The sequence below is a fragment of the Rhineura floridana genome, chromosome 1, assembly GCF_030035675.1.
Source record: "Rhineura floridana isolate rRhiFlo1 chromosome 1, rRhiFlo1.hap2, whole genome shotgun sequence".
In the NCBI taxonomy this organism is placed as follows: Eukaryota; Metazoa; Chordata; class Lepidosauria; order Squamata; family Rhineuridae; genus Rhineura; species Rhineura floridana.
In genome coordinates this window covers 27,496,540-27,520,403 of record NC_084480.1, presented here as the reverse complement: position 1 = coordinate 27,520,403, position 23,864 = coordinate 27,496,540, and the positions used below count along the sequence as shown (strand labels likewise).

At 43.9% G+C, this 23,864-nt stretch overlaps 1 protein-coding gene across 3 annotated transcripts in view; it reads right to left on the bottom strand.

Moving 5' to 3' along the window:
• Positions 1-21,859, bottom strand: part of EGFLAM (EGF like, fibronectin type III and laminin G domains) — a 169,024-nt gene extending 147,165 nt beyond the window's left edge. The window contains exon 1 of one of the 3 annotated variants that reach the window (XM_061616668.1): positions 21,774-21,859. In XM_061616668.1, coding sequence (XP_061472652.1) covers positions 21,774-21,783 — 10 coding nt within the window. In that variant the 5' untranslated portion in view covers positions 21,784-21,859. Of the gene's footprint in view, positions 1-9,080; positions 9,572-9,651; positions 9,878-21,773 lie in introns of those variants that run through there. The other 2 variants (XM_061616689.1, XM_061616659.1) reach the window with 2 other exon arrangements.
• Positions 21,860-23,864: the final 2,005 nt, after the last annotated feature.

Genomic DNA, 23,864 nt, shown 5'->3' with positions numbered 1-23,864 from the left:
GATTGCTTTTTAATATGTTTTCAAACCTTTTCTTCTCTTTTAAAGACATTTTTAAAGCTTTTTTTTTTAAATGGTTTTAAATATGTTTTATTTTAATGTAATTTAAAGTCTGTTTTTAATCCTCACACAGCCATGAAGCTCACTGGGTGCCCTTGGGGCAGTCACTGCCTCTCAGCCTGAGAGGGAGGCAATGGTAAACCCCCTCTGAATACCGCTTACCATGAAAACCCTATTTATAGGGTCGCCCTAAGTCGGGATCAACTTGAAGGCAGTCCATTTCATTTTCAACGTGTTTTTAGTGCTTTTGTTTGCCGCCCTGGGCTCCTACTGGGTGGAAGGGCGGGATATAAATCATATAATGAATAAATAAATTTTTGTATTGTTCTTTTAAATGTTTCTGGTTTAAAATTGTTTCTGTGTGGTGTATTTTATTCTTGTCAAGTCTCTTTGAGATGCTTTCTTTGTATAAAGTGACTGACGAATGGATAACAACAACAACACTAATAATAATCAATTAGTGGTTGATTTATTCTGCCTTAGTTTGTACTGATGCTTCCCCAATGCTATCACATTGGCCCCATTGGCACTAAACATTTAAAGCAGTATCATACCACTTTAAACAGTTATGGCTTCCCCCAAAGAATCCTGGGAAGTGTAGTTTGTTAAGGGTGCTGAGAATTGTTAGAAGACCCCTACTCCCCTCACAGAGCTACAAGTCCCAGAAGTTCCCTAGGAAGAGGGATTGGACTCCTACTGAGGGAGGTGGGACTTCTCTGCTAAGACACAATGGAGAACAAGAGATACTGGGAAACCTTAAAGTGACAGGTGGCCATAGGGCAAGCTGTGTTACAACCCCAAATCATCTCTCTGACTACGGAAGCTCTTAGGTATCACCTGCTAACTGATCATTTTTTAGTGAGAGATGCAGGGACAAAACTTGTAATGTTCCTTACCATCACCAGCTCTACCACTGAAATATGGTCCCTTCCTGCACCCCTCAAGTTTTTTTTTAATCTATCAGAAGTTGCTGAGATAAAATTCTGTTTCATAAACAATTTCTCATTTGTTCTTCCATTTTCCTGCCTGTCTGCAGCTGATGGTCATTTAATTCACAAGCACCGTCCATCTCAATTATCCTAGTATTTACTGGCAGCTATTGAGCTAACCAAGGATCACAGAGCTAGATCCTTGAGGTCAGGCTAGTAAAATTAGCCATCTGTCCAATAAAAGCTTTAAGCTCGGCCTGTTCTGAAGTATTATGCCTCCAACTGTGCAGTTTGCACAACAGCAAATGACCAACAATATGACTCAGCTTACAGTTTTGTTTCTCTCCTTACACTATGGCTTGACCATATATATATATATATATAATCTGAACTTTGAAAGTAGGTATGTCAGAGAACAAAAACAGAAATGAGAATGGAAATTGCAAATGTTTGCTTATTCGCCCCATGTTTGGAATGGAAATCAATCCAGCAAATACACTGGTATTCACTTCTGTTGTTGCTTTCAGTCCACAAACAATACCTAATTGGTTACATTCCTGCCCCCTTTGCTTTGTGTTTCCTTTGCACTGCAATGAATAGGATGTAATAACATAACTTACACAATTTACGTAATTAATTTACATAAGTTACATACTTTCACCACAGAGGACTACGAAACAGATAACAGTTTTTTGGCAAAAGACACTGCTGCAGTGGTATGGAAACAGCCTGCATGTTATGAATACAGGTCTGAACAGAGCATGATGCCTTTCCTATTTGCAAACAAGTTACACTACGGAGCAAATTAGGCTAAATTTACCAGACTGGAAATAAGGTTTGCTACTCTGGATCAGCCAAATTATTATGAGCTCAACTAATAACAATTTCCACAAGTACAGCTGTCAAAGTATAAACCTCTTACTCTGGAGCAATCCCATGGAACTAGAATTCAGAGTGAGTATTCAGGCTTGAGATAAGCAATTTTAGCTCCCATTATTTTTCTTGGTGCAAACAGTGTAGAGTGTCGGGAAGAAAAAATAAGCTGCACCTACTCCTAACCCTGCACTGAGTAAGGTATGCATGTGTACTGGGTAGGGTTGCCAGGTTCAGGGCCTGAGACTGATCCTGTATCTTTAGGAGAAGAGAAAGTCAGCCAAGTGCAGGTGTTCTTGCAACTCTGTAATGGGGAAAACCACAAGGTGGAATTCTCCCTTCTCCCTGCACAGCTTGTAAAGGTAGAGAAGACCTCTTGGAGGCTGGGCCTGGCAACCAAGAGGTAATCTGTATCTTTAAACATTGTGCAGGGGGGGAGGAAGAATACCACCTTGTGGTTTTTCCCATTACAGGGTTGCAAGACCACCTGCACTTGGCTGACTTTCTCTTCTCCTAAAGATACAGGATCAGTCTCAGGCCCTGAACCTGGCAACCCTAGTACTGGGAGGCAGGGCAACTGAGAAGAAGGACCATTCTGAAGCCTCTGAAAAAGCCGTATACATTTGCAAGGCATTGTGGTTAGGCTGAAGAAGAAAGCACTACAATTTAGAACCATGCATAATAATAATATTTGCTTTCAGGATCAGACCAAGGGGCATTCTGTCTCCAGCAATCACCAGCTATGTGCCGTGAGAATCTCACAAATAAGGCATAATGGAGTAGCTTTGCCCTCCAGCTTTCAGCAATTAGTGGTGTGTTACAGGCCCCATCTGCACTATACATTTTAAGCAGTATTATACCACTTTAAACGATCATGGCTTCTCCCAAAGAATCCTGGGAACTGTAGTTTGTGAAGGGCGCTGAGAGTTGTTAGGAGTCCCCAATTCTCCTCACAAAGTTACTATTTCCAGAGTGGTTTAACAAGCAATGCTTCTTTCCAGGGAACTCTGGGAATTGTAGTTCTGTGAGAATAGGTAGCCCGTGCAGTCCCTCCTTCCCTCACCTTTTTGAGAACCTCTTATTTTAAATTAACCACCATTTCCTGTGGCATCACAACTTGGCGAACCACGATGTGTTTAAATGAAAACAAACCATGATCAAGATCTAGGCTTTTCTCATAGTTTAAGCAAAACACAGTTCCCAAGTTAGGACATCACAAGGAACTGTGGCTCATTTAAAAGTGGAAGGAGAAGTTTTAGCATGAATGTGCAAGCATGTGGTCTCCCCAAGAGGAGATCACAGCCACTTTTCTCCTCCTCCGATCCTGCTCCTGTGAGCTAAGCCACAATTTGGCTCAGTATGTCACTTTAACCCCGGCTCATGGTTCATCTCCTCCAGATAAACCACAAGCTGTAAACCAAGAACTAACCTTGTTTACAGCTTTTGGTTTGTCTGGAGTAAACCACGTGCCTGGATTCACATGACATGCTAGGCCAAAGCGAAGCATGCAACTGAAATGGAGGAGGAGCAAAGCAGCCACAATCTGCCCTTTGGGAACTTGTATATTCACACTTAGCTAAACCATGCTTCGGCTTATGCACGTAGTAGATCTGTGACATCACTTAGCAAAGCTTAACATTAAATGTTAATTCCCAATTAATGTATATTTTTTTAAAACCACTGTGCTCTTCTACACCTTTCATGCATTTAAGCTGAGCTCCCAAAGACTTCCCCAGTGCACTGTGTCCCTAGTATGGCGACCTAATTCAGTGAGAATCCTCCTTGGATGTCATACTGGAGAACACATTTTGCCTCTATATCTATTCATTCAGAGTGCAAAGATCATTTTAATTTAACCCTCTAACATTTCAACATCAAGGACCAAACCCCATGCCCTTGATCCCCATGCAAAAGTCTCACTGACGTCAGTAAAGACTCTGCTACAGATCAAAAGCAGTGTAAGATTGAGGGCCTTTTATGTATTTTTAAGAGCCCCTTTCAAGAGCCCCAACAAAGTTTACAAAAACTGCCATTCCATGAAAGCTCCATCAGTATGCTTTAATGGAACTGCTGTATGTTTCTGTCTGCTACCATTCATGGACATAAAAATCCTCATTGTATTAACATCCCAGATGCTCCAGGGTTCAGTACTGAAGCTCCCCAAAGCACATGCCATAGGCCACTTAAACCACAGTGTATGCATCATGTCATCTAGTTTGGACCCACTGATGTTCAATATAATTATACAAGTTTATGGATAAGTATTGAGGCTTAGATGCAGGGCTTAATTTGAGCCAGGGATCTCCCATAGCTTGGTCCTCTGGGTTTAAAAAGCCATTATTCATATGAAGCAGCAATACAGAACAGAGTGTTTCTGAATATGTGCAATGTACATTTTCCTCCACCCAGCTAGGCTACCACTGGTAGGCTGCACACATCTGGGATCAGAAGACATGGCTTCCATGCCAAACACTTAAAAAGAAAAAGGAATTACACACTTCTTAATGTCCATGCAAATAGTTCCATCACTCTCCTGAAATGAATTGCAACTACAAATCTAAGAGACTTGCAACTACAAATCTAAACAACCACCAGGTTCACAGCCAGAGTGCCACAGAAGACCAATCATGGGGCAGCAACAACAACAGGAGAGAGCTTGAGTGATCCAGGGTTTTGCTCAGGTGAAGGAGCCCTACAAGTGTAGAGGCTCTTCACACTTCTGCCAAACAAGCAGCCAACAGGAGCATAGTCAGTAGGCATGAATCTCCTCCCCCCCCATCTGTGAACACAAGCATCATTGGAAATTCCCCTCCCCTTTTTAGAACTGCAAAAGGAAGCATCACAGTTTTCCCTGATCTAGGGATCTCATTGCCTTCAGAGCATCAGCAGCCATTATACCAATCCCTTGTCCTCTTCTCAGACCTATTTGCATGTCTAGCACCAAAAACAGATGGGCAATCAAATGGTAAGTCAATAACCCAATTCCTATCCTCTTCTCAGACCTATTTGCATGTCTAGCACCCAAAACAGTTCACACTAAAAGGCAAGGACTGCTATGCTGAACAGGTCTGGGATCAAATGGCAAAAAATGAATGTAGGCATTCAGAGATGGGCAACGATCAGCATAGATATGTACTGAATACCAGTGAAGGGCTTAAGGAAATGGGTTTATTAATTGTCAAAGGTTCTGCACAAACAACAAAGATTGCTTGTCATTCCTAGACTTATCCACCTTTAAAGCATGTTTCCATACACTTTTCATACATTATTTGGTGGAAATTTCACCAGTAATAATACTGATAGTACAATTGCATGATGGGATGGGTCAGTTGATGGTCTCTAGGGAAACTATACTAAAGTTTGGAATAGATTCTCAGAAGCATCCAAGCCTCATGTGTTGTAATGTAAGGCTGTAAGATAAGGAAAGTATGGAGTCATGGAGGCGTTATACTGAGTCAGACCATTGGTTCAACTAGCCCAGTCTACTCTGACTGGCAGTAGCTTTCCAGGGTCTCAGGCCTTTTTCAGCACCTCCTATTTGATCCTTTCAGCAGGAGATGTTTCAAGACTGAACATGGGACCTTCTGCATGCAAACATGTACTTTACCACTGAGGTATGTCCCCTTCCCAAAGAAGAATTTGCTGCCTGGCTTCCACCCCGATTCCAATTGCCTTAAAAAACCCCAGGGGTATTGAAGCACTTAACAGCATGTGCAGAAGTGCTTAGTTATTACCTGCTCCTCCCTGAGGAACATAGGAAATCGCCTTGTACTGAGTCAGACCATTGGTCCATCTAGCTCAGTCCTGTCTACACTGACTGGCAGTGGCTCATCAGGATTTCAGACAGGGTTCTCTTCCAGGCCTATTTAGAGATGATGGGATTTGAATCTGGGACCTTCTGCATGCAAAGCAGAGGCTCTACCACTGTGCTACAGCTACTTGCTAGCATCCAAGGGAGTAGTTTTCAAATATTTAAAAGGCTGTCAAAAAGTAAAGGGAGAATTTGCATGCTATTTACTGAAAGACGCTGATGGGAAAGCAAGAAGATGTGAATCTTAAGCGACATCAAAAAACAGTAAAAGGCACATCAGGAAAGAGTTCTTAAATGCAAGAACTAATAAGCAATGAACTGGGAAGTGATAAAATTTCGTTTTGTAACACAGAGATTGCAGACGATCCCCTGCATGTTTAAAAGATGGATAAGTGAAGCTGTGGGATCATGCAGCCGAACTTTGTCCTCATTAACAACATGCCTAATAGCCATTCACACACCATCCACACATTCTGCAGGTTTGAGAAGGGATCCTATATGCCTAGTGACATGCATGCCTAGAGCTCCATCCACATCCTGGCCCAATTAGGATCTCACTCCCCTCACCTAGGAAAACTCTACAAGCCTATACACCTGTAAGGCATTCCTAGTTCCCTACTCTATTCAAAAGTGGAGATGCTGTCTGAATAAGTAACTGGGGCATCAACAATATGGCACTGATGCCACCAGCAAGACTGCCCTAGGCGAGCTCATCTTAGCTGAGCATTCTTCTGGTATAGTTTAAGTCTCATCACGTAAGCTGCCTTACACCAAGTCAGATCATTGGTCCGTCAAACTCAGTATAATCTACCTCAGGGATAGGTGACCTCCAGAAGTTGCTCAAGGGAACTACAACTCCCAGCAGCCCCAGGCAGCATAGCCAATGCTCGGGGATGAAGGGAGTTGTAGTCAAACATTGGGAGGGTGCTATGTTGGCTAGCCATGGTCTACTCTAGAAGGAGGGAACCTCTGGCCCATGGACCAAATTTGGCCTGGCACAGGTCACAATTAGACGCAGGAGGCCATTTTCTCCAGACCACGCCCAGGTCCTATGTGACATCAGGTGTGGGGCAGGTAGAGATGCGGCTGGATTAGCTGCACAGGTCACACAGCTGATCCCTACAAAAACAGGGCTGAAGTCACCGCCCATCAGTGAATGGTCTGTGCAGCTGTGTTCCTCATGGGGGGCTTGATCGCCCATCCCTTCAGAAAGCAGCTTTGCCAGCCCTGCACATGGCACTTTAAAAAGCATAGGGCTGGCAAAGCCCCTTAAGCTGCAGTTCCCAAGTGCCCAACAACCAGCTGGCTGACTGACAGGTTAGCTGCCCCACCCATCTGTCAACGGTGGCCTGGGAGGGTGGAGATAGATAGCCATCTGGCCCACCGGGCCAAAAAGGTTCTCCACCCCTGCTCTACATTGACTGGCAGCAGCTATCCATACCTGCAGATGCCAGGGATTGAACTCTATACAGGAGCGGTGCGGGGGGGGGGGGAAGCACCTCAAACAAGATGCTTGCTCCCCCTAGTATATTTTACCCACCTGGAAATGTACTTTGCCCCCCCCTTTTTTTTTCTGGTGCCACTACTATCTCTATGCAACGCATTTGCTCCACCATTGGGCTATAGCCCCACAGAGTTGGACCAGGTGACCTCTGAGAGATCCTTTCTAGCTAAACAATCCACAGTTCTAAAGCAGTATGCTATTTCTGTTAGTATTTATATTTGCCTAATTGTCTCAGCTTTTCTATTACCATCTGCAAAAGCAGGCACTGATTGGTTAATTCCTCTCGAAGAAGGAGGAAGCCCTATCCAATTAACATGCTGACATTTTGTACAATAAGATGACAGAGAACCTAATAGTGTGCACACATGCATTGACATCAGCTATCATGTTGGAAATGAATGAAACAGAATAAAGGGCATCTCTCCCAAGAGTTCATGTTACACAGACTCCGTTTAGCATGGAAACAAATAATAGAAAAGAGAGTTGTACAACAAGCTCGCCTTTAATGGGTGGACAGGAGAAAAAGTTAATTTTCAAGTGGAGCATCATGAACCAATAAAATATTAATTAGCCATAAGATATGAGGTACTAATGCTCCTAATACCAAGAGCCTTCTTGCTAGAAATTCCAGATAGAAAGAAATCTGCCAGAGTGAAATAGGCAATAGAGTGAATAAATATGCTCCATTATTTTATTTTTCGGGTTGCTACTTTTCGTTAGGAGCAGTCCAGGATCTTTGCAGGGTTCCTGTTCCTTTAACAACTGATGTCAGACAGAAATTCAACAGGTCCACTTTTTCCAGTAGAGGAGTGATATGATGGGGAGAAACTGTCCTTGTTCAATTTTTGCTTTACAAAGACTCAGAAAAAAAAATCACAGCAGTACTGTTGGGAGCCAGGGTAGAGAAAGATTACAAATCTCTTCAACTTTTCTTCCAAGTAAAACATCACTTTGGAGGCAGCCTGACTTTTTGAACTGTCTCTCAAAGCTGGATGTAACCTCTGAACTGGAGGCTTACTTTCCCAGTGATTTATTCACATAAATTTATGATTTCACATAAATCATTAATACCATAAGGAACATCTGCTAACTTCTTCTAAAAATACACATACGCAATTAATGAATTTTAGTTAAAACCGTAAGCAGTCTTCCCTACGGGAACCCGATGGTGAACTAAGGAACGGATGTTGGAAGATGACCTAAAACAAATGAATGTTCTTCCCTGCAATTTGCTTGGCTCCTTTTCTAATTTGTTTTGTGCATATTAAACCAAAAGCTGTTGGGGATGGCATTACTGGGGGAGCGGGCTGGGGTAGATGACTCGTCCGATTGTTCTTTCCACAGCCGGAAATGGAAAAGCAATTTTGGACAACGTGGATTAAATAAGGGCTGTTTAAAAGACATAGAACTCCCGCCGCCGCCCTTGCCTTTTCCTAGTGCCCAGTTAGCAATTGAGATCACATGGACCCTGTCTGAACTCTCCACCGTTCTTTGGGGACTGAAATGAAACCGAATCAGGCACACACACCAGCGGCTTCCACACACCGCTGAGATTTACACAGCAGCTAAAACGGAGCAAGCGGCGAGGCTAGTGGCGCTAAGTAGGTGTGCAAGGCGAATGGCTCAAAGAAGCTTACGCGCGTCTCTTAAAGGCGCGCGCGCGCAAGTGTGTATTGACTTGGGAAGGGGACGCTTTATTTTCATTGATTTTATTTTTCACTTTGTCCGCCGACCCACCCACCCCTTAATGACTCCTACACGCCCCGCGTAGTAGGGCAGGCGTCCGCCTGCGATTCCGTTGCGATTCCGGGGACTTTTTGATCGTTCCAGAGGTGCCAGCAACGAGACGTGGTACCGCACACGGCGGGAGGGTTCCCCGCCATCGCCACCCCCTTGTCTCGCTTACCTTGCCTCCGCGGGATGTTCCTTCTGCGGGCGATTGAGTGCCCGATGCAACAAGCCAGTAAGAGCAAAAGCAGGCGGGAGAAGCCGCAGCAGGACCGGCTAAAGTGTAGATCCATTTTGGCTCAAATCCGATCGGCCGGCTTCCAAACAATCCCCCCCACCCCTCTATTATTGTTTGAATCAAAGTTTGGTCAAGTTGAGGAGAGCGCGCTGAAGGCTGCGGTTGCAATCCGACGCAGCGACGCTCCAGAACAGATTCTAGAGCTGATGAACATCCGGGAGGAGCGGGGGGGGGGAAACCAGCCGCAAGTCCTGTGTCTGCGGAAGCCAGACGGTACTCAGTGGGGCTGGCACGGACTTAGCTTTTACACACGCAACGGGGCGGGGACCTGCCCTTTGATGGGATTAGAAGAATCCCCAGTAATACAAGGCGCGCAAGGAAGACTGGACGAGGCGCCTCTGTCTCGCCCCCTGTTCGCCCCCGGGATCGGATCGGAAGGATCCCGCAACACGCCCCCCTCCCCCTGCTGAGCGATCCACCGACGCCCCCCTGCGGAGCTCGCTCACGGTACCTCGCAGAAGGACGAACAGTTATTGCGCACTGCACGGCAGCTCCGAAATGTCGGCGCAAAACAGCCGTTTCCCTCCCACAGAAAGGACAAACGCCGGAGACAATGGCTGCCTCTCACCACCACCGGGAAGTCCAAACCCTGTTTTTTCCCTGAGCTTATGGCTTCGGTGGCAGAGTCTAATCCGGATCCCTCCTTCAAAAGCTCTGGGCCTCTCCACCCTCAACTGTTTGCTTAGATTTCTCCCCATCAGTGGTGTAGTGGCAAATTCAGAAGTGCAGGGTCCCTTCATAATAGTCACAGCTACACCCCCTCACGGCCACACCCCTTCTAAGATTATACAGCCTAATATTACAGAATCACCTGGCCAGGTTTGAATACTGCTTTCTGCTTCTGGATCCTTGTTAATGCCTTCTCTCTCAACAGACATCCCTAGGAGCCAATCAGCATGAAAGGGGAGTGTGTTAACTACTGAGAAGAGTCTTCTCATTGGCTGACACTTTTCACTCTGGTTGGCTTCAATCAGCAAGAAAGGACAAAGAAGCATGCTAGAAGACTCTTCTCAGTGGCTAACACATTCTCCTTTCATGCTGATTGGCTCATAGGATGCTGGAGGCATTGGAACCCTGCTCCCAAAAAAGTAAAGACCCCCGAGACTCTGGATGGCTACACCCCGCTCCCCATCCCTCAAACTGAGGGATCTGGTTGCCAGTTTTCCACACAGAACCCCTGCTGCTCAGTTCTTTGCATTTGAAATGTTCCAATTTCAAAGGGCTATTTTAATTAATTTCCTCTTCTCCCAGGCATTTTAGCATGTGTTTTTAAATTGCTTTTTAAAAATGTGTTTTTAAATTTGTATATTTGTTTTTAATGTTTTTAATTGTTGTAAACTGCCCAGAGAGCTTCAGCTATGGGGTGGTATACAAATGCAATAAATAAATAAATAGTTTAAATGTGTATATCTCTCCATTTTTAAAAACAAGGCTGCTAATGATTTGGTGTTTGCCTTCAGAATAGCCCATTTTATGTAAGCCTCTCTTCCCATCTTGCAGAGGGAGAAACTCCAAAAGGTAATGAGACTTGCCCAAGGCTACATGTGGAATCAGTGGCACAAGTGGATTTATATGCCCAGCATTTTCTTTTATTTTTGCAACAAAGGCTCCCAGAGCCGAGTCAAAACTTCTCATACAGGCTTTCATAATAGTCTATCCCCCTAGGGACAATTGTAGGCATTTCTGCACACCACACATAATATTAGAACATGTTTTTGAGTTTCTCTTGCACTGTTTGTGCTTAACTGTATTTGTGTATAACTTGGGACAGAAAGCAGAAAAGAACATTTTAAAAATATAAAACTAGCCATTTTGAATTCATGCTACAGGCAGAGGCAATGCAAAAGCCAAGTTAAGCCTTCTAAGTGAAAAAATATTGTGTGGAATTCTACAAGCTTAAAGTCTAGCACTTTAAATCCTATGGACAATGAATCGGACTGCAGAATAAAGACTCTGGAGATAACAGTCTCCTGCCATTAGAAACTTCTTAAAATAAGGGTGACAACAGCCCAGTATAGACCCATTACTGTTTGGAATGAAATTATATATATTTTCCTGCCAAGAACTGGAGAACCTATGAAATACCACCCTTTCGGAAAGTTCAGATCACTTCCCAAAGGACATTATTAGAATTGTGAACCTGCCACTCACTCTACAACATACTCTGCCCCCCATACACTTTTTGTAGATCTGATATGAAATACTTCCTACAAAATAGAGAATGCACAATCAGCTCCCATTTCTCCTGGGCCTAATTTGAGGCCTGCTCTATGCATGCAGCAGCAGAAGGTGGAAATAAAGTGGTAGAGGCTTGTGGTGGTAGACTGGGCTGTATCATGTCAGACATGGGGGGGAGTAAATTTTTGAAGGCCCCCCCCATTTTTTTTAAAGTAGAAACCTTGTATAAAATATTAGGGTTTGTGTTTTTTAACTTGAGCAGAGATGGGGCTGAAAATGTTACATATATATATAAATGGCATCACCTCTTGCAGTTTGTGATAGAGCCCATTCTACCACCTCATTCTGCAACATGCGTATATCAGACTTGACAGTTTACATCCAAAAATGTGTTGCTTTTCTTGCCAGGGGGTCCTGGACTTTTTGCAGCCTGATACTAAACAGTCTTACTTGAAAATGAGTCACACTGAGCTCCATGGGACCTGCATCCTAGTAAATAAATACACATAAGATGTTAGCCATGAATTAGAAATAAAGAAAACATAGCAAGCTCCCATTTGTCTGGTTTTATTTATCTTTGCCCTCTAAGTCTATAAACCTGATCAACCCTATTGTGGAAACATGTCAGCCTGACATCCCAAAGCACACTTCCAGTCGTTTTTTATAGCAGGGGTGGGAAATTAGATCCAGCCAGCAGGCCAGGACCTTACCTCCCCCACCTCTGTGGGCCAATTTTGACCTGTCAGTCACCTGATGTCACAATGATGTCAGGTAAGCCAGGCTGCATACACACCATACATTTCAAACACATTTGTCACACACAAAATCCTGTTAAGTGTAGTCCGCCCCTCACAGAGCTACAGTTCCCAGCATCCTTACCAAACTACGGTTCCTAGGGTTCTATGGAGTTGGGGAATGTGCTTTAAATGTATGGTGCATATGTATTCGCGGTTTGAAATCAAAAAATGCAGGTAAAGGCACAGGGCCGTGCAGGTGCTGATGATCAACTGATTTTGATGTTGCCTTCTAGCAGGGTGGTGTACCTTCAACATGAGCAGGCCTAATTAGGCCTGAGGCCAGAACGGGTGGGCTACAAAGCCCACCACTGCTTTAGAGATCCCAAAGGTAACATCTCAACTGCTCTGTGTGGTCCACCAGTGAACTCCCTCAATCTGCCCCAAGGTTTGCTGGGAGTATATCTCCACAGCACTAAGCAATTGACTCCATTATTAATCCAACATCCAGTTATTGGCAATATTCCATCCCCGCTGGGAGTGCTAATATTTTTCCCATCATAGCATTCTGTAGTGGGATAGTGTCCCTTTCTGGGATTTTAAAATGCATTTTCTTAATTGTACTTAATTTATTTTTTACGTATATCCTGCCTTGCTTCCATCATGGAACCCAGGGTGGCCTACATGAGGTCTCCCATCCAGGCCCTGACCAGACCCAGACCTGCTCAGATTTAGGAAGCTGCTAACCTCAAGTGCCTTCAGACCATGCCACTGGGGAGAGAAGGGTCTACCTGCAATTTGCTGTATAGAACCTTCCCTGGGGATTAGCAGCGAACCAGAGGAGGAGAAGCTGGAGGAAGCAGAAGCAGTCTACAGGGAACAAGGAGCAGGTCCCGTGCTGCATGAGAAAGATGGCGCAGGGGAGGACAGAGCGCCTCCGAGAAAATGGAAGTGAGCAAGACATGCCTAGTTCACAATGAACAGCTATTGAAGGTGGTAGCACAGTTCATTAGCTGGACCATTTCAGATGTTAGGCTTGGGATCTTATAGAAAAAAAGCTTCCCCAGGACAGGGGTGGGTGGGTAATCTGCTTATACAGAATTAGCACTCTTCCCGACATTTAACTTTCTATGTTCAGGGAGCTTTTATATTGAAATGAGAGTGGCCCGGCCCTACCATTAGTTAAAGTGAGGTAGTTGCCTCAGGCAGCTGGTTGTGGGTGTCAGGAGAAGGCAGAAAATAGTTGGTTATTTAATGTATTATGGGTGTATTTTTATTGCCAGGAAGAAAGGGGGGGAGGTGCTTCTAGAATTTTCTGTCTCAGCTCTCAGGTGCCAAAATGCACCTTGGCATGAGGGTGCCATATGCTAATCCACCTCCTGAAACAAAATTGTAACCTTTTCCACATGTGTAACAAATAATACACAGATCCTTTTCAAACATCTGCTGGAGTTTGGGATGGAGTTTCAACTGATCAACTAGGGTTGCCATATTCCAGTTCCACAAATCTGGACAGGCTAATTTGCATATTATGCAAATAATTTGCAAATTATTTGCATATTAATATTTGGATTGGCCAGTTGTTTTGTTTTTGTGCCTAGGAATTACCACCAAAAACTGGGGAAAGATGTGAGAAATCTTTTTTTTAAAAGCAACATTTTCAGCCTTAAATGCCTAGACTCTAGTTTCCAACACTATGGAATATTTATTGATTGATTAAGAGGATTTATATCCTGTCCTTCTGCTGTTAAAAACAGAGCTCAGCACAGCTTACAAATATAATAAAAACAATAAAAATACACAATCAATATAAAAACATAATAAAAACACAAAATAGCAACAAACATAAAGTAAGTCAGGGCAGCAGTACGGTTAACCATATACGATATATTTCAAAGATGTGGTGGGTGGAGAAAAACAAGAAGCCAAAATGTTAGGAAAAGGAGTCTTTCACACCACATGCTCAGTTCTAAATACTGTTGCAGCAAGTTTTACAAGTTCCTCCAGTATTCCACTGGTGCAGGCACTCAGACATTCAAAGTATCTGTATGTTTCTTAGGTTTTATAAAAGCAGAGCTTTGCTTAACTCAAAATTTCTTCTCCATTTGATCAACCACATCTACACAGGTTCCACCTCCCACAGCATCCCACAACCAGTCAGGATTCATAACCAAAAACCCAAACTAAAAAAATCCTAGCAGTCAGCCAAGGTCACAGAAATCCCCATGCAGCACAACCTGACCTGGAGACTGCAGTTAATGCAGAATGCTGCAGCACAATTGCTGACATGAGTGAGATCCTATCAGCACATAATACCTCTGCTCTGAAATCTGCATTGGTTGCTGATTTGCTACCAGGCCAAGTTCAAGCTGTGCTTTCCATGTTATGGGTGCCACATAGTACTTGTTCTGCTCTTGTAAGAAATCAGTCCTGTTAAGTGGCAGCACCTATACTTTGGAACTCCTTGCCTATTGACATTAGGCAGACGCCTCTTTTCAGCACCTGCTAAAATCAGTTTTAGCAGAAGCTATTGTTTTTAAATCTGTTTTTAACTCATTGTTCGTTTTATTATTTTGAATGTTTTTAAGTATCTGTCCTTAACGCTTTTGCCAATAATTTTATTGTTTTAATTCTTTCTGTAAACTGCTTTGAGATTTTTTACAATAAAGCGGTATACAAATGTTGTAAATAAAAATAAATAAATGTTGGAGTCACTGTGGCCCTTGAGTCTCTTCCCACTTTTAGGAACCAAGGAATCTGCCTTATACTGATTCAGGCCATTTCGTACCATGATTTCTTAAATGCAATACCATACCAACCACAACAAGATTCCTATGAGTAAGGCAGAAAACTAAGCATCTCACAACCAGTCAGGATTCCTAACCAAAAACCAAAAATATGATAAATAAAGAAATATTTATATAAGCATGACTATCAAATATATTTATTATTTACACAAACTGTAAAGATATTTATAGTGCAATCCTAGGTTTATTTATTCAGAAGCAAGTCCCAGTGTATTCAGTGGGGCTTACTCAAACAGGGACAGAAATGCAACCTCAAGTGATAAGCAACTTCATTCACACAACCCAAAATTCCGAATCATGCCACTTTACGCTGTTTTGCAACTGTTTATACTTGTTTTTATGGTTATTGGATTTTAAATGGCTTTATTTCTTGTTGTGAGCTGCATTGGTTTCCAACCCTACCTCACAGGGGTGTTGGAAAGACTCCATACACCCACACGCACACACTGCAGATGTATAAATACATATAGCCCATATAATAGTTTATTGTCAAACCAGTTGGTCATTGGAGAAAAATCAGTATTAGTTTTTAAAAAATCAGTATTAGTTTCCTACACAATAAAAACTGTAATACCTAAGTAAGCCCTGCCTACTTGCTTTAAAATAGGACTGGGGAGGGGGAGCAACAGAAAGAGTTAGAACACAAACACAATTCTTTTTTACATTCACTCCAAAGTCCCATTGATTTTCAGCACATTCATAACTATGTCTACTCAAAAGTAAGTCCTATTGAATTCAATGAGATTTACTCTGGGCATATGGGATTAGCATTGCTTTTACAAAAAGCAAGTATTGGGAAGGTTTTCAAAACACTGCCCAAGATCTGACTCCTGCACACAAGAGGAAAAGAAACTGAAATGTATACACTTACCCAATTTATGAGATTTTCAGATAAACGGGGGGAAACCACCATTTTGTTTTCTAGACACTGCCTCAGGTCAATGAAACTGAAACACAATCCTGGCTTCACTGATTGGCTGCAATCCTGAACAGGCAGGGTTAAAGCTATGAAGTGCTATAGTACTGTATACAGTACTGTTTAAAGAAAGATTTAACAGTCGGGGGCGGCTGACGTTTTTATGTATATCTTGAGAACCGGACCACCTAGAAACTTAATTTTTTTTTAAATTAAAGCTGAGAATCTGGGCCACCTAAGGGGTAGCCGGGCGCCAGGTGGCATGCAAAGAATGCGGGTAAAACCCGGCTAACCGGGCAATATGGCAACCCTATGATCAACCCAGTTTCTTTGTTAGGGTAATAGGTTCTGACCAAGCTTGTCAAATAGCCAATTTACATGTCTAAAGACTTGGTCAAGAACAAATGTGTTGCCATAGAAACAACTGGCTGGTGATGCTCTTTCACCTCACCTGGCTGGAAGCCATCCCATCCTAGGGCCAGGAGGAAGCTTTTTAGTCTAGTTTGGTATGCAGTTGGAAAGAGGCAGAGGTTTGGTTGCTCTGTGTCCTGAATCCCAAGCTATGGCTCTGGAGAGCCTCCCTAAAAACCTAATGAGGAAGCAAAATCTGTTAGTGTTAATGCTGTGAGCCCTTCCACCTTGTGTTCAGGTTGTATATATGTGCAAATAAAACCATATATCCTAAAGACACCACATTCTCCACTGACCTTCCTTCCAAGGAAACCGAACCCTGGGTAAGTGCAGTAACGCTTGGAAGTCTCTCATCGCGCAGAGATTGGGATGCATGTAACAGCATCATCACCATTTTCTCATTTCTCTTACAATTCTTGTACGGAGAGAGGGGGGGGAGACTGGCCAGGAGGGTGTATATGAGGATGAGCCTCCCATATTTTGAATAAATGGGCAGAAGTAGGAATTTTGACAGGTGCCAGTATTCTCACCCCATATGACAAGTTGAATTTCTGAAAATTCCTTCTTCTATCAGTACGGGAGATTTGCTTCAGGTGGTAACCAGCATGTATACCCGCAGGGTTGTTGGTTGTCCTCTCAGCCAACTCTCAGATCTCCAGCTGCTGCTTTTTAATGCCAGATCGGTTCATAATAAAAAAACCCTCGTCCATGATTTGATTATGGACGAGGCAGCCGATCTGGCATGCATAACCGAGACCTGGATGGGCGAACAGGGAGGAGTTAGTCTCTCCCAGATCTGCCCACCGGGGTATTTGGTTCAGCATCATGGTAGATCTGAGGGTCGGGGAGGTGGGGTTGCTGTGGTCTATAAGAGTTCCATCTCACTCACCAAGCACCATGTCCATACAACTACTGGTCTGGAATGTTTGCACCTTGTGTTGGGCCAGAGGGACAGACTAGGAATCCTTTTGGTGTACCGCCCACCTTGCTGCCCAGTGGCTTCCTTAACTGAGTTGACGGAAGTGGTTTCGGAGGTATTGTTGAGATTCCCTAGACTATTAGTACTGGGGGATGTCAACATTCATGCCGAGGCTACTTTGTCTGGGGCGGCTCAGGACTTCATGGACTCCATGACAACCATGGGGCTGTCCCAATATGTTAGTGGCCCAACACATATATCGGGGCATACACTCGACCTTATTTTTGTTACTGGACATGGGGATAGTGATCTGGATGTGGGGAGTTTTACATCTCTCCCTTTGTCATGGACAGATCACTGCTTGCTGAAGTTTAGACTTTCAGCGACCTTTTCCCTCCGCAAGGGTGGGGGACCTATTAAATTGGTCCGCCCCCGGAGACTAATGAATCCTGAAGGTTTTCAAACGGCTCTGGGGGATTTTCCGGCTGATAGGACCGGCGCTCCTGTTGAAGCCCTGGTTAATCTGTGGAATGCAGAGATGGCCCGGGCTGTCGACACGATCACTCCTGCGCGCCCTCTCCTTTGCAGAGCTCATTCAGCTCCTTGGTATACTCCAGAGTTGAGGGCGATGAAGCAAGATAGGAGGCGGCTTGAGCGGAGATGGAGACGAACTCCTGATGAATGCAACTATACGCTGGTTTGTGCTTTCACCAAGCGGTATATAGGAGCGGTGAGGGCGGCGAAAAAACAATATTTCACTGCCACTATTAAGGCATCTCTCTCCCGCCCAGCGGAGCTTTTTAGAGTTGTCCGAGGGCTACTCCATCTAGGCCTTCAGGACACTGTAGATACTTCGGTGGCCCGCTGCAATGAGTTTGCTGAGCACTTCCAGCATAAGATCTTACGCATTCGTCGGGACCTAGACTCTCATTTTATAGCAGTTAACCCTAGTGAGGTGTCTGGTTCACAGTCTTATCATGTTTTGTTGGATGAGTTTCAGTCGGTTCAGTTCGAGGACGTGGACAAGGTGCTTGGACAGGTACGTGGAACCACTTCGGTACTAGATCCTTGCCCCTCTTGGCTAATAAAAACTGGCAAGGAGGGAACAGTTGGCTGGGCCAGGGAAGTGATAAATGCCTCCTTGCGAGAGGAAGTGGTCCCTGGCTGTCTGAAGGAGGCAGCAGTGAGACCACTCCTGAAAAAGCCTTCCCTGGACCCAGAGGATTTCAGCAGCTACAGACCAGTGGCAAATGTTCCATATCTCGGCAAGATCTTGGAACGAGTGGTTGCTGACCAGCTCCAGGCGCTATTGGATGAAACCGATTATCTAGATCCATTTCAATCGGGTTTCAGGCCCGGTTTCAGCACTGAGACAGCCTTCGTCGCCCTGTTTGATGATCTATGTCGGGAGAGAGACAGAGGGAGTGTAACTCTGTTGATTCTCCTTGATCTCTCAGCGGCTTTTGATACCATCGACCATGGTAACCTTCTGGAGAGGCTTGCGGAGTTGGGAGTTGGAGGCACTGCGTGGCAGTGGTTCCGCTCCTACTTGGCAGGCCGTCTCCAGAAGATAGTGCTTGGGGAACATTGCTCAACACCGTGGGTACTCCAATGTGGGGTCCCGCAGGGTTCGGTTTTGTCTCCCATGCTTTTTAACATCTATATGAAGCCGTTGGGTGCGGTCATCAGGAGTTTTGGAGTGCGTTGTCACCAGTACGCTGATGACACGCAGCTCTACTTCTCCTTTTCATCTTCCTCAGGTGAGGCGGTCAATGTGCTGAACCGTTGCCTGGACGCGACAATGGACTGGATGAGAACTAACAAACTGAGACTCAATCCTGATAAGACTGAGATGCTGTTGGTGGATGGTTTTTCTAATCAGATGGTGGATACATATCCTGTCCTGGATGGGGTTACACTCCCCCTAAAGGAACAGGTTCGTAGTCTGGGAGTCGTTCTAGACTCTTCCCTGTCACTTGAGGCTCATGTAGCCTCTGTGGCACGGAATGCGTTCTACCAACTTCGATTGGTAGCCCAGCTACGTCCCTACCTGAGTAAGGAGGATCTTACATCAGTAGTACATGCTCTGGTAACCTCACGTTTGGATTACTGTAATGCGCTCTATGTAGGGCTACCTCTGAAGACGGTTCGGAAGCTACAGCTAGTGCAAAATGCGGTGGCCAGACTGCTAACAAGAACGAAGCGGTCTGACCATATAACACCTGTTTTGGCCCACTTGCACTGGCTTCCAATACGCTTCCGGGCCAAATTCAAAGTGTTGGTATTAACCTATAAAGCCTTATACGGCGCGGGACCTCAATATCTGTCGGAACGCCTCTCCCGCTATGAACCGGCTCGTACACTACGGTCTGCTACGAAGGCCCTCCTCCGGGTCCCGACTCATAGGGAGGCCCGGAGGGCAGTGACAAGATCAAGGGCCTTCTCAGTGGTGGCCCCCGAACTATGGAATAGTCTCCCCGAGGAGGTTCGCCTGGCGCCGACACTATCATCCTTTCGGCGCCAGGTTAAAACCTTTCTCTACTCTGAGGCATTTTAATTTTTTGTTAATGATTGTAATGTTTGTAATTTGATTTTAGCCTTTGCTGTTTTTAGATTGTGAAATTTGATTTTAGAGTGATGCTTTGTATTATATTGTATTTTATTGTATCTATGTTCACCGCCCAGAGAGCTATTGCTAGTCGGGCGGTATATAAGTTTTAAAAATAAATAAATAAATAAATAAATATAGTTAAAAAGTGAATCCCATCTTACAGATTGTCATTAAAGGTGGACTCTGGGACACCACACCCCATGCATTTAAAGCACATGACTTCCCTGTAAGAAACCTGGGAACTGCACTTTACCCCTCACAGAGCTACAATTTCCAGCACCCTAAACAAACTACAGCCACAAACGGAAGCCACATGCTTCAAATGTATGGGGAAATCTATGGGGGACTCCAGGTGCTTCAAAACATACACTGCCTGTATGTATGTCTTAAGTAAGATACTAGGTGAAAAGTAGCAATGTGCGATCCAGACAAGCCCCTTTACATAAGAAGACAGGAAACTGCCTTATACCAAGTGGGGCCATTGAGCTAGCTAGCATAGTACTGTTGACATTAGCGCTGGTCCAAAATCTGTCCTCCAATTTCTTGAAGCTTTCTTCAGTGAAAGGGGCTTCATTTTTCTGTCTCATTCTCAGGGTACTTAATTTTTTTAGAATTTCAGCAAGTACAGGATTTTGAGTTGACCTTATCATTGTGATATGGCCAAGGGTAGAGTGTGGGTGTGTGGGGGAGAGAGTTGATGGTTACCTACTGAAGCAACATTTCTCCAGCACTCTGCAGACTCCCTGGCTGTCCATATTTTCTGATCTGAAAAAGCACTATAGGAGAAGTCAAGAGAGTTGCTGGCCTGTTTCTACCTAGTCCGGGGTGTGTGTGTGTGTGTGTGTGTGTGTGACTGACTGCCGCTATAAATGCTACTACTATCCAGAAAGGCCAGAAATCATCTTGACTGTGGGGTGTTGTTTAGGGGCTTCTGTTTGGGCCAAAAGTTAATTCTGCTGGTCAGTTATATTTGCTGTTTTTGGAATTGTTTTCTTTAGCTTACCATTTGTGTGAATTTTGTTTTGTAACAGCGAATTGTGTGAGCTGTTTTTAAAGATGTTCTGTTTTGATATGTTTTTAAGATGTTATACAGTGCTTTTAGTGTTTTTGTTTGCTGTCCTGGTCTCCTTCTGGGAGAAAGGGCAATATAAATTTAATAAATAAACAAATAAACTCCAACACCACATTTCAAATGAGTTGATTTTTCTTTTATCCGCGTTTTTCACTATCCAGCTTTCACTTCCATACATAGAGATCGGGAATACCGTGGTCTGAACGATCCTGACTTTAGTGTTCAGTGATACATCTTTGCATTTGCAAAATTAACATAAATACTTCAAAAACCCTGCACCCCACTCAGAATAATTTTGCCATTCCCCCCCCCCTTTTGATAAGTTTTAATAAAATTTCTTTTCTTATTAATGGAAGAGAGGATGGCCGGGGGGGGGGGAGGCAGGAAATTTTTTCAGCACACCATCAGTCGGCACCAGCTGGCAGGGTTTCAGACAGGAATCTTTTCCAATGCCCCCTAGAAATACCAGGGATTGAACTTGGGAACTTCTGCATGCAGAACATGTGCTCTACTACTGAGCTACAGTGAAACAGCATCTTAAATTTATGTTAATAGATACTCTCAGCTTCACTGCTATAGGTTCCACGCCTCACAGAGCTAACTCATGGCCTCTGTTGACACACGGACAACCTCCTCTCTGACTACGTTAGGATTGCAATAATCATTGCACAGGAAATGTTAGTGGCAATACAAAAGTCAGTGGGTCTCCACAGTGCCAATTAAAATAACAGCGTTTGTGGAAGCAAACCGTAAAAAAATAATAAAAACAAATCAAATAACTGTTACAAAGAGAGAAAAAGCTGCCAGAGCTGTATGTTTTTGGAAAGGAGGAATGCCAGTTACCAAACCCCCTAATTTCCACTTCATTCTGCAGAATAAAAGAGTTCTTTTTCATAAAGCAAAAAAAGAAAGGTTGAGCTGTTACCTGGCTGCATATTAATTGCTTTATTTCAATGTTGTACACCTGGTTTTATCCTTCACCGTTTTGGAAACTGTGCTCTGGAAGGGCTTGCTGTTAATCCCACACAACAGAATATTTAGTTGAAAACAGTCCTTCGAAATCAGGAAGTCTTATCCTGTGGGTGGCTAAGTGAGCAGCCTGTGGCTTAAAAGGAAGAGCAGGTCTGTCCAGCAGGCTTAGCAGAATTTTCACTTTGTGATGGATGGAAAAACAGGCACATCTCTGCCTTGGGAAGGAACTGTGTGAAAAGCCGTCTGAGTCAGTGTTGTAAACACAGGTGGAGTTTGATTTATCTTACGCTATTCATTGCATAAAAGCATTGAGAGGAAAGAAAACTACTCGTTGAAATGAATTAGTCACTATTCAGCTCAGGCATAAAATGGGGGAGGTAGTTTTCAGACTTCCTAGCTTCAGGGAATCGTTTCCACACTGACATGTCAACTGCATAATTGCTGCATGTCAGTCATGGACTCCCTGCATTTTGCAAAGGATTCTGGGGGAAGTTCTAAATTAGAGGTAGTGGTGAACCTTTTTCAGCCTGAGGGCTGGATTCCCTTCTGGGGGCCACATGCATGGGTGGTGGGTGGGGCCAGAGTCAAAAGTGGGTGGAGCAATGAATGTACATTTTACTTTTGTACAGTAAGGTAGTTTCTTCACACTCACACATCGCTTTCTATGCTGTATCCAGATAAGCAAAAGGCATTATCATAGTTCAAGGACACATTCCAGTCAGGCAAAAACACCTGGGAGGAGAAGCAAGGCCAGGGAGGAGTGTGGCCTGCAGAGAGGGGAAGTGGCCTGAGAGAGCTGTGAGGGCCAGACAGTGAGGCCTGGGAGGCCACATGTGCTCCCCAGGCCTAAGGTTCCCCATCCCCAGTTTAAACAGTGGCGACGTCAGGAAACATGAAGATGGTGATTCCATCAATGTGATTAACACATTGAGATCTGCAATGTGAAACAGAGATAACATGTGCCCTAAGGCAACCCATTTTGCCCAAGTCATGAAAGAAGGATCAATAATGCAGCGTTTCCTACATCGCCAGTATAATGTGAGAAGAGGACCTAGAAGACTGCTCTCAGCAGGGAATAAAAGATGCAACTGAGATCTTTGCAGAACCTTTGCAGAACCTTTGCAGTCCCTAATAATAGTACACCTATTTGGGAGCTGTAGAATTCGACTGCCGTACATTAAAAGGGTTGGATTTTTTAAAAAAAAACAAACAAAAAACAAACTATTACTATTTATTACCTTTGGGACCAGGCCAGGGGCAAAATAAAACCAAAGAATTATAATTCTCAGGAAAGATGCAGAATATTGTGTCTGTAGGACCTGAACCTGGATATACCAACAGCAATGAAAAATGAAGGTTCAATAAGCTTCAAATTAGTTTCATCCAAAGCACAGCATGATATCTCAGAGATGCAACTCAAAAAGCAAGCTTCTATCTGCTATTTCTTCTTCTTGAGCTTCATTTGGAAACCTGTAAAGATCTGAGAAAGTGTTTGTTGTTGTTGAGAGTTTTTTTAGGTGAGCTTAACTTTGCTTTCTTGCAAAGCAGAAAAACATCTCTATGTAAGGAGTCCCTTATGTCTGGACCTCCATGCACCATCCAGAACAGATAACAAAGGGCATCTCTTTTTTTGTCCCTCCTCATTCTCTTATTGCCCCTCATCAAACTGGCCAGCTTACCAACGTGAATTCCTGGCTTCCTACCTCTCAGAATTGACAGCAAATTCAATTCAGAAGATTGTCGTCACTATTGTAGAGCTCCACATCACAGCATGAAAAAATTTAAGGTTTTGGTACTCTTGTAGAGAAAATCATATTCCAGTTGGACCACAAGACTTACCATTTCTGATAAACACTGTTCATCATCCATTAATCTACCACTGTTGCATCTAATCATTCATCATTGTCAGTGTGCCTCCCAGGACCTCATATGGCACTCTAGAAATATGCCCTCAAAAATCCACAAAGCACAAGAGACTTTTGTTCTTCCTGCTCACTTCCTGTTTGCACTGGCTCAGCATATCCTACATTAAATACTGTCGTGT